Raw genomic sequence first — 12,071 nt, 5'->3', positions numbered from 1 at the left:
GAAAATGCCCCTCAAAGAGAGCACTTTGTCATTTGGACACCTTAAATTCCCAATTTTGGTCAAAGTTGCCAAACTTTGATGGCCCGCCATTCGCAAACGAAATGGAATTTGAATTTTTTTCTTGTGACCTCACCTAGGGGTCCATGAAAGGTACCTCTGAGCCAAAGGAGAGCAAAATCCAAGAGGGTGTGTGTACACTCAGTCTGTTTTGACATGGACTGACCCCAATGTAAGTTTTACTAAAGCTCACTACCAAATCGCAACAGTTTAAAAAAAGTTGCTAACCTTAATACAATTGATTTATATAATATTTTCAGGGTCTCTCCAATCATGTTAATTATGTTGCTTGGCTCTGTACCACAACTGGGTCTCTTGGAAGTGGTGCAGATAAACATACGGGAAGAACAAATGGATAATAGATGCTACCGCGATGACCATAACTCGCCGGATCTATGTTTGGATGCTTTGGAACGATGCCGTATGGACATGGATGTGGATGTACACAATGACGAGTTAGATGTAAGTTCAGATGCATACAAACGGAAAGAAAGCAGCAAGTTTCAAAAAGCCACTTCTGCTTTTTGAAACTTGGTCCCATTTTGAACATCAACAGCAAATGTTTTTATTTAATATAATTGATTTCTAAGACACGACGTTTTAACAATAGCAATTATACCGGGCAATTATAACAGGCTTAGGCCTACTTGTTATTCGTTTCCAATCGTTATATAAAACATGTAATAGTCAAGAGGCAAGCGAAATCCCGTGCAATTAAGGTCCAAAATCAGATTTAATATTTCCCTGATATCATAATCTTACCTCAAAGAATAGGACAAACTTGGGTGGCAAAAATGCACCTTGCTCAGAAAAGAATTAAGGTCATACAGGGGTCAAATTTCAAAATTGATCAGATCTTATTATTAGTAGAGAGGCCACATCAGTCTATCTGCTCTATGATCTGCTCTAGTTGAGGTTTTTGTGCTCAAAGGCAAAAAAAACATGTTTGTTTCCTGTAGCAGGTGAAAAAAGTCAAATGCGAAATGCGGTTTTTATTTTTATTTATTTTTTTAATAATCCATGTCTTCAAATGGAAAAAAAACCCTTTTTTGCTGCAAATTGGAATGGGAATTTACAGTGGGTCTCTCCGACACACACCCCCACCCCCCACACACAAATCATATTTCTTCATATTCAAGAATATTTATGATCCCCTTTCATACAGCTTCACTGGTTACCCATTCGTTAAAGGATTCAACTTAGGTGAAAAAGTTCAATTTGGTGACCACTCTCTGGCTAGTAAGGTTTGACGATTGATTCGACTTCTATGGACCATTTAGAAAAAAAATAGCCACCATGTCCCTCGCGAAAATCCCGGCATTTTTCGCTAGAGGCCAAAATCCAAAATGGCCGCCGCCACCATTTTGAAAATTTAAGTTTTGAACCAGAGCACCTATAATCATGCACAAAGACACTTTTTCGGATATGTCGAGTACAAGGATTCCGATTCTGACATTAGTTTGACATTACGGCATCATTTTCACCCAGAAATCCAAGATGGTGGCCGGCACCATCTTGAAAAATTTAGTTTTGAACAAGAGGACCTAAAATCGTGTACAAAGCCACTTTCTTGGATAAGTCGACCAAGGATTTCAAATTTGACATTACTTTGACATTACGAACTCATATTTACCCAGAAATCCAAGATGGTGGCTGCCGGCGCCATCTTGAAAAAAATAAGTTTTGAACCAGATTACCTAAAATCGTGTACAAAGACACTTTTTCCGGTAAGGCGACCTCAAGAGATCCGAATCTGACATTAATTTGACGTTACAAAATAATTTTTGCCCAGAAATCCAAGATGGCCCCCATTTGGTAGAGCGTAAATGTGATTTTTGAATGAGAGCAGAAGCATAAGTGTGTCATTTCCGCTTTATCTGGGGTTCGTGTCTCTTAGATGGGGTTTAAACTGCCTTATCTTGGGTTTACATCCCTTATCTAGGGATAAGGCGCCTTATCTGTGGTTTAGACGGCCTTATCATGGGTTTACGTTCCTTACCTGTGGCTAAGATGCCTTAACCTTAGCATATCGTAGTCTAAACCCAGATAAGGCATATAAACCCCAGATAATGCGCCGTAACCCCAGATAAGCGACGTAGACCCCAGATAAAGCAGTCTAAAACCCACATAAGGAACATAAACCCCAGAAAAGGCATCTAAACCCCACATAAGGTGCCTTAACTCTAGATAAGGGTTGTTAACCCCAGATAAGGGTCGAAAACCTCAGATAAGGCATCTAAACCCAAGAGAAGGCGCCTCAACCCCAGATAAGAGACGTAAACTCAGATATGGCAGTCTAAACCAAAGATAAGGCGCCGTCTGGGGTTTAAAAACTCTTATCTTATAGGTTTATGTTCCTTATTTAGGATTAAGGCGCCTTATTTGGGGTTGGGACTGGTTTATCTGAGGTGTACGTCCCTTATCTGGGGTTACGCCGCCTTATCGGGGGTTTAGACTGCCATATCTGAGTTTACGTCTCTGGGGTTAAAGCCATATTATTACATTTGCTGAGGAGGACGCCCTCACTGAATTTTTTAATTCATTTTTTTACACGATTAAATTGTACTTTATTAAACCAATATAGCCTGCAAAAATCAAGACTCTAGGTGCTGTAGTTTTGTCAAAATCAGAGATTTTGAATAAAAGGCTGATTCAGCCCTTTATTATTACGATGGAATTGTTAGTCGAATGCATACACGATGTTCATAACACACAGTACTACGCGGCGTGCGCGACGGTGATATACACAACAAAGGGTCGTACCACAACATGACCGAAGGAGTGGTACGTATTGGCGACATGTGCGCTGGTAGTAAATTCCAATTTTCTTTGCTTTGAAGTAGTTGTTCGGCTCAAAAATAAAAGGGATATATCTGACAGTAAAAGCTAACATTTTATGGCAAAGAAATGCTAATCTATTTTGTTTGAAAATGTTATAATATTGCTTTAAGGCGCCTTATCTTGGGTTTAGATGTCTTATCTGAGGTTGACGACCCTTATCTGGGGTTAACGACCCTTATCTAGAGTTAAGGCACCTTATGTGGGGTTTAGATGCCTTATCTTAGGTTTATGTTCCTCATTTAGGGTTAAAGCGCCTTATTTGGGGTTTGGACTGCTTTATCGGCGGTCTACGTCCCTTATCGGGGGTTACGGCGCATTGTAGTTTGATCTTCTCTGTTATAACATACCGGTATCGTATTGCGTCCCGTTATAGTTGCAGAAAAATACGCGTGCAGGACACACATACGCACATACACACACACCCCCACCCCGAGGATCGTACCGCTTTACAATCGTATAACATTCATTGGCGCTAGTAGTATAGTAAATTCCAATTTTCTTTGCTTTACCTCACTTGTTAATGTTCTGCTCAAAATTAAAAGGGGACATATCTGACAGTAAAAGCTTACATTTCATGGAAATTATGTTTAAATTTGCTTAAACAGCACAAAACAGATAAAGCAGACTAATTTACTATACATAGGCCTATACATGTATGGTATATATGCCAGGGACTGTTTAAGCGTCCCATTGCTACCTTTCTTTGCTCGATTTGAGGCCTTTTGGCTATAATAGTTGCCTGATGTACATTTATTAAGAAACAAAGTAGTATAGTTTCTCACCTTTGATTTTGTATTTACATCTGCGTATACATGTGCATAAGAACAATTATTTTAATATTCGTTGATTTCTTTTGTATAGCCGAATTTGTAAAATAAAATGAAATTTAGTAACAAAATAAAACTGCCAAACGGAAACTTTGTATAGGCTTAACTCTTGACAAAGAAAAAAAGAAGAAAACTTAAAGAAGAAAACTTAATTAATCCAAGTATTTTAACTCTTATCAAGTTTATCCGGGGATATCGAATATTGACTGCTAGGACCATGATGGCTGTTAAAATAATAGGCCCAAGATAACTTCAAAACCATGCAATGACATTGCTTCAAGACCACCAAGGGTTTATGATTATACAAAGCTAGCAGTCAATAAGATATTAAAAATGATTTATTTTATATATCATAGGCCTAAAAAGATTTTATTTTTTCATTTAATTCGTTAAATAAACTTGTTTCCCGTTATATAAGATATACTCAGTGGCATCTCTGCGTGAGGTATGGTGGTAGGGTATTAGGGTGGGATAGGCCTGTAAGGGTAAGGTGGTAGAGATAGAGTGATGTGGGTAGTGGATTTCAAATCCATTTTGTGCTACTAACAAACCCTCTGTATCATAGTATCATCTCAAAATCAAACTATAAATATATGATAATCAATTTCTTGCATTGGTTTAATATTCCAATGGCACAGACAGACAAACAACATCGCACAAAAAATACACATTGGGCTCATACAAGGTTCTGAACAGAAACATCACATGCAGACCAAGACAGCACAAAATGACTAAACCAATCAATCAGAACACACCAACCAGAATCACACATGGCTACTTCCACAACCCGTATTGTACCGAGAACCGCCAATGCAGAGAACCGCGAAAGCCGAGAACCGCTCTAGTTATAATGCATTATACATGTAATACTATACTATTGAGGAGTTGCTTTTGATTGTTCGGAAAATTATTAAATTTGTTAATAGACCAATCCAACATTTTAACTCCTGTTTCTTAGGGAACAACCCAAAAGTTCGATGAAGCCCTAAACGAAAGTCCTTTCGTTAGGGAAGGGGGGGGGGTCAAAAAGTCCGATTACATTTGTAAAGAAGTAGCTAAAACATCGGTCAAAGTTGGTCTTTTTTAAAGGATTTAATATATAATTGTAAAATTTTAGTATTTTCTGAAGTACGGTAGGCCTATTTAAATTTTACAATGGTTGCTTCAAAATGATTTCAAATAAATGTATAAGTTCATTTTTTTTAAAGCAGCTGTACCGCACTTTGATTCTTTTTTATTTGAAAATCCAGCAAGTCCTAATTTTTTATGAAGAAAAATATTTCAAAATAAAATAGAATTATTGTTACTTAAGGGATGAGTCTATAGGAATAACGACCAAACAAAGAAATTCTTGTTTAAGCCGTAATATTGTAGTCTTTCAACCCTTTCACAACTTCAGCTGTGTAACTTACAAAAATTCCCGCTAAAAAGTGGTTCTTTTAATTTTAGAAAATACATTAATAATCGCCTTGGACTTTTCGTACTGATCGTACTATAAGTGACCACCAGCCTATAATGTTCTAATCACACTATAGACTGGGATTACATGTGACGTCATTGCCAGGCAATTGGTCTCTATTGTTCCTTGTCCGGAAATATGTCCACGCAGTCAGGGACCGTGCTTTTAAAACTCCCGCCAGATCACAATAAGGCCATTGAACTGCGTAGTAGCCATACGTACTCATTGAAGTATAACGGTAGCACGTTCCCCTTACCGACTCATTATTAATGTGTGGAAAGGGGTCAGGGACGGCATTCTGATCATTCTAATCCTTTCTTTTGAGGTCAATAGATAAAAGAAAGGCCTTGAACACAGGTGCCGAGTTGTAGATAATATTTAATCATCAAAGCTGATGGCATAAGAAATTTCGAGGAGGCAGCGCTTATTATTTCTTGTAAACACAATCTAATGTGGTACTCACTACATGTAGGCCTAGAAGGCCGGGCGGGTCTGCAAATTAGTGCATGAAGCTAGTAAAGATATAGCTTTATGTTCAGTTTAATCAATTAAAATACTATGGCTGGATATCAAAAAAATCGCGAGGCATTAAGTATTAAGTATTAATTTTTATATTATTATGACAAAATCCAGTCCCTTCTCAATTGAATAGGCTCCGAGATTAGACTTTCCTTTCCAAAAATAAATTATATGGCCTAGAGGACATGATATAGGCCTAATCTAAACCCATATTCGGTATCCAGAAACCTTCACAGTCTGAGCGGCGCTTACACTCGCATCGCATTAAACTAGACAAAGTTCGCTAAACTGAGGCCTGCTTCAATTGCCAACCTTTATCGAGGGGCGAGTTTGAGGTTTCATAGTCATCTATTACCTATACCATTTTTCACCCCGATGTGGCAGTGATGTCAACGCGTTGTGAACAGCTGTTTCGCTCGCGCATCTATGCGGTGTCTTTAAGCGCGTGCGTATGTACACCAGCGCCATCGAACTCCAGCGAGTGATGCTGCGCCTAATAAAATTCGTTTCATATCTCTTTCCCGCCATGAGTGTCGCAAAATACATCATCCCCGGGGGAGTACAGAGTTATGTTCATTGCATTCTGGAAAACGGACATTTCGGCTAGTGCCTTCATCACAAAAAAGGAATCCCCGATCATCACGATAATGGCGCGCGATCACGAACACCCGGCAAGCGGCAGAGCGTTTCAACCAATGACAAGTCTTGATTGTGTCCGTTTGTCTGCAATGCGCGTGCGCCACGCCGCTCATTGCAACCGGCATGGTAGTATGAAAACAGCACAGAGGAGTAAGATATCTTACTCCTCTGTGGAAACCAGCTTTATACTGACGTGATCCCGGATGTGACGTCACTGTCACATCAGGGTGAAATGTAGTCTCGGTACCAGCCGGTTTGTGCTCCTCCGTCACCGTTAGTGACGGAGGAGCACAAACCGGCTGGTACCAAGACTAGGTGAAATGGTATTGAACAACGCAAACCAGCCAAATTTGTCATAAGTTTGAATAGCCATTAGAACAACCGTGAATATAGTGTCAGAAAGTCTTACACATCTTAGTATAACCTTCTCGTTAGTGTGATACTGAATGCAGCGCCTTATTTGGAATATATTCGTACACGGTGGGGGCAAATAGTTGCTCAAATGTAGGCTAAGTAGGCCTAAATCATGAAAATCGCTTAATCGGAATAATACTAACCAGTAACGGACACTGAGACAGCACTACGTTTGAAGTTTGAGGTAAGTAAAGTTTTTCCTTGTTATAAAAAACAAGGAAAAGGCAGTCATTTTTATCACAACGCGATATTTAAAAAAAGTACATTTTGAGAGGGCCTACGCTGGTTCTTTTGATTCTAGTGTAAAATCTGTTCATCACATGTAGTCCGATTTGGTATCTATGGTCTCATCAAAGTCTTGAGAACTCTTTTGGATGTTATGTTGGTTAACAAAAACGATACTGTTAAAAATAGCGGTATTTATGCAAGCGACGTATCTATTATGTAAAATGCATTGAAAATTGTCGGCTTAGGCCATTTAAAATCGACTTTCGAAAAGTTTTTGATACATTCTATTGATTTCAAAAGCGGAAATCGCAGTTTAACAAATAACGGTTCAAATGAAAGAAATATGAAATTATCTGGGGGCTAATTGTTGTATCACTATGAAAGGCCTGACACCAATATAAACACTTATTTCGGTGACCCAAGTTCATGGTCATTTCTGCTCACGCACTTTTTTACAGATGGCCTAGAATTTCATATTTGGTTTCAAAGCGATTGCCCAAAAAGGTGGTATTGAACCGTTATTAAAAGCGTTTCCGCTTGAATGTAGATAGTTGTTGTTCAAATTACTGTTCGTCGATTTTAATTTATGCACTTTTTAGCCGACAATTTTCAATGCATTTTACATAATAGAAATGTCGCTGGCATAAATACCGATATTTTTAACAGTATCGTTTTTTTAAATCAAAATACCATCCAAAAGAGTTCCCAATACTTTTATGAAACCGTAGATACCAAATCGGACTGCAGGTGATGAACAGATTTTGAACTAGAATTAAAAGAACCAGCGTAGGCCTTCTCAAAATGTACTTTTTTAAAATATCGAGTTGTTTAATTTGGACTGCTTTTTCCTTTTTATAACAAGAAAATGCTTTACATACCCCAAACTTCTCACATAGTCTTGGCTAAGTGTCCGTTACTGGTTGATATTATTAGAATTAAACGATTTTCATGATTAACTTACATTTTTACCGCAATGTTTTCCCTCGCAATGTTCAAATATATCCCCAAAATGGCGTTGCTTTCTGTCTCACATTAATGACAAGGTTATCCCAAGATGTGTGAGAGTTTCTGACACTATATTCACGGGTATTCTATAGCTATTCAAACATATACAAATTTGGCTGGTTTGCGATAAGCTATACCATTTTCACCCTGATGTGGTAGACTGGATCCTTCAGTTTTTCAACAACTACGCACGGTCATCGGGTTGTGCTGTTGGTGAATAAGGCAAAGTGACGGATTGTGGGTAAATAAAAGACGCCGTCATTAGAGGCCAGAATTAATTAAGGATTCAGGCTACTGATATGGCAGTGACATCAGCACTGTATGAATTTCATTACACTCCCTAGCGTTCGATCAAAGCGCTGGTGTACACTCGCACGCATAGATGCGCGAGCGAAACAGCTGCTTCAAAACGTTGACGTCACTGCCACAACGGGGTGAAAACTGGTATAGGTCAGGCTTCCTCAAATAGGTTTGTTGAAGCGCCACATGAAATAAAGACTGAAAAGCGCCACTCAATGGCTGCGAAGCAGCTTTCGCGGTGCTTTAGCACGGCTGGGGAGTCAGAGGGTGCCCCTGTGAAGTTAACGTGGTTTTTTTTAAGTTGAGGCGCAAATGACGCCATTTGGTGCAATATTTTGCACTATTTTAGCCTGTCTTTACACGGAGAACATGGGAATTTATTTATTTATTTATTTATTTATTTATTTATTTATTTATTTATTTTAAATCTAAACGGCGCCTCGCGCCACTCGGGAAGCCACGCTATTTGCGGACCCCTGGTATAGGTAATAGATGACTATGAAAACTTTCCGCATACCGAATATGGGTTTAGCCCATATTTAATTGCCTTTAGGCCCTATGATTTATTTTTAGAAAAGAAAGCCTAAGTCTGGAGCCTAATCAATTGAGAAGGGAATGGATTTTGTCACAGTAATATCAAAATTAATATCGTCCATAACAAGAAGGAATGCATCACGATTTTTTTTTATAAAGATACAGCAACTAACGAGATCTACACTGAACATGAAGCTATAATATCTCTACTATATAGCTTCATGCATGGACATTTGCAGACCGACCTTCTCCATGTAGCGAGTACCACATTAGATTGTGTTTACAAGAAATATATAATAAGCGCCACTTCCACGAAATGTCCTATATGCCAGCAACTTTGATGATAATATATTATCTACAACATCACACCTGTTTTTCAAGAACTCTCTTTTATCTATTCACCTCAAAGAAAGGATTAGAATTATTATAATAGAATCCCTGACCTGATGCAACGCATTTTTAATGAGTTGCTGAGGGACTAGAAATCTTTATGGTCGAATGAACAACGTATGACCACTACACAGGTCAATGGCCTTATTGTGTTCTGGCGGGTTATTTAAAAGCACGGTCCCTGAATTTTTCCAGACAAGGAACAATAGGAACAAATTGCCTGGCAATGGGGTCACATATAATCCCAGTCTATAGTGTGATCAGAACATTATAGGCAGGTAATCATTATAGTATAATCAGTACGAAAAGTCCAATGCGATTTTTAATGTATTTTAAAAAATTCAAAGAACCACTTTTTAGCGGGAATTTGTGCAAGTTACACAGCTGAAGTTGTAAAATGGTTGAAATACTACAATATTACGGCGTAAACAAGAATATGTTTGTTTGGTCTTTGTTCCTACAGCCACATCCCTTAAACGTGATCAATATCCTAGCAATGTTGCACCCCTCCACAACCCCATCGACCATAGCGACGGTCCTGCCCAATGAATACGGGTTGGAAATTTCGATATTTGAAACTTACGTTATAGAGGGGGGTTAGCCTTCTAACGAAAGGACTTTCGTTTATAGGGCTTCATCGAACATTTGGGTTGTTCCCTTAGCTTTTGATAGTATATGCTATGTTGATCACACAATGTGCTTTCCAGGCTCACTACCGGGGCTCAATAATAATAATAATAATAATAATAATAATAATAATAATAATAATAATAATAATAATAATAATAATAATAATAATAATAATAATAATAATAATAATAATAATAATAATAATAATAATAATAATAATAATAATAATAATAATAATAATAATAATAATAATAATAATAATAATAATGATCATATTAAATGCACTGTTTCTCTATACTTCAATTTCAGCTATTAACAACAGAGTGGCTCGGACGTGCACTTTTGGCCTTTGAACAATTGTTAGTTGTTCTTCTGGTGCTTGGACGTTGGTTTCTACCGAGAGGGGGATTGACACGCGAGAAATTGTCTGACATGTTATTTACGTTTGTAGGTATGGGATTGGATATACTGGAGTTTCTTCAGACGGGTCTTACGGTAGATGAGATAGCGTGTAACGCAGGACAATCTATTGTTGTCCTTGGTATTTCCGCCCTGAGTCTCTTCCAGTTTACAATTGACCTTGATCTCTTTATCGGGTTTTATCACACGAAGAAACGCATGCAAAAACGCAAAATGGGCGATTCCAATTCAGGTACATGTTGTTCATCCAATCCCGAAGTGCGAACAATCCTTATGAACATGTTCTTGCAGGACGCTCCGTTCTTAGGCTTTCGTTTATACCTAATAACAACTTTTGAGCATGACATTGACGACCAACAAAGCTTGATATTCTTTATGATCAAAAATGTCCTTGTTCTGGCATTGCAGTCATATCGTTTGTGGATAGTTTTGAGGAATGTGAGCATTTCCAGTCGAAAGTTGGAACGCATGATCGATAATGCAGAAATGACAGAATTTCACTTGGATGAGGACTTTGCCATTGGCTATCATGATGATGAGCTAGTTGTCACCTTAGACCAACCACCGCTTGACGTTCATCCAATTCCAAAAACAATACTGACAGCCATGATAAAGGAACATACTGGGAATTTCTCAGTGAATGAAGACATCAAATTGAAGAAAGGCGATTACAATATCATATTGAGCCTTAGAGAAAAAACAGAGAACGACAAAATTAAGAAAAATATGAGAGGCCAAGATAATGAAGCAGTTCGCTGGACGGAACAAGGGCTTTGAATGATATGTAGTTTCTTCGTCTTCTTCCTTCTTCTTCCTTCTTCCTTGGTCATTCTTCCTTGTCTCTTCTGGCTTCTTCTGTCTTCTTCTTCTTTCTTCTCCTTCTTTCTTCTTTCTTTCTTCTTCTTTGTATTCTCCTTTCTTCTTTCTTCTGCTTCTCCTTTCTTCTTTTTCTTCTCCTTTCTTCTTCTTCTTCTTCCTCTTCTACTTCTTCTTCTTCTTCTTCTTTTTCTTCTCCTTTCCTCTCCTTCTTCTTCTTCTTCCTTTTTTCTTGTTTCTTCTTTCCTCCGGGCTTTCCTCTTCTATATTGTGCAACGTCCCTTTGTGGCACAAGACGCACGACGCATAGGATTAATAACATTTTTAAAATCATCATGTCCAGATAGACCAGCATGAGTGAATTGTTCGCACTTTACAAAATGGGATATTAATAATAATTAATAACATATGTTGTAAATGATACCCGGGAACTGGAAAGATATGCACTAAAATATGCAAAAGTGCATATCAAATGCATACGCTATACATCCCTATACATGTAGTGTATACAATATGATTTAGATGTTAATTTCTTTCAAAGTTGCAAATACTTTCGAAAGGTTTTTTATTTCTATTTTTGGAATATTGTTCAAAGTAGATACATCTATATGACTAATTTAATTTAACTAATCTTGCGCCTAAATCACTGGTATAATTATCAATGAATTAGAGGTTAATAAATGCGTATCACTTGTTGGGAGTGAAATTGTACAAAATAATGCACGCGTACTGAGATGTTGATGCGTCGCCTGTAATTCCATTGAACGAGGTTCCCCCTGAGGGCGGGCTCGTGGGAGTGCATTTAGACACATTAACATCACAATATATACAAGTCTAAAATAGTTAAAGATTATTGTTAGATTGTTATTAAAATGTCTATACTGCTGTACTTAAGTGTAATCTCTTAAGTGAAATCTGCTGAGTGTAACATTATTGCCACTGGTATGTGTATATTAATTTTGTCATCATTATGCATCGAGTCTTCTGAAGAG

General features: G+C 37.9%; 1 protein-coding gene across 1 annotated transcript; it reads left to right on the top strand.

Moving 5' to 3' along the window:
• Positions 1–339: 339 nt before the first annotated feature.
• On the top strand, positions 340–11,148 carry LOC140142361 (uncharacterized). The gene is made up of 2 exons (XM_072164330.1): positions 340–519; positions 10,153–11,148. Exons 1-2 carry the CDS (start codon positions 340–342, stop codon positions 11,038–11,040), a joined length of 1,068 nt encoding a protein of 355 aa, XP_072020431.1. The 3' UTR covers positions 11,041–11,148.
• The last annotated feature ends 923 nt before the right edge of the window (positions 11,149–12,071 follow it).

The sequence above is a fragment of the Amphiura filiformis genome, chromosome 20, assembly GCF_039555335.1.
Source record: "Amphiura filiformis chromosome 20, Afil_fr2py, whole genome shotgun sequence".
NCBI lineage: Eukaryota > Metazoa > Echinodermata > Ophiuroidea > Amphilepidida > Amphiuridae > Amphiura > Amphiura filiformis.
The sequence above is the reverse complement of the archived record's forward strand: the minus strand, read 5'-3'. Positions and strand labels throughout refer to the sequence as shown.

What these genes read in the sequence shown, in the direction of transcription:
- LOC140142361 (XM_072164330.1), top strand. Translation starts at nt 340, where the DNA reads ATGTTGCTTGGCTCTGTACCACAACTGGGTCTCTTGGAAGTGGTGCAG. An exon ending in TACACAATGACGAGTTAGAT is followed by an intron (nt 520 to 10,152) that starts GTAAGTTCAGAT and finishes CTTCAATTTCAG; the next exon opens with CTATTAACAACAGAGTGGCT.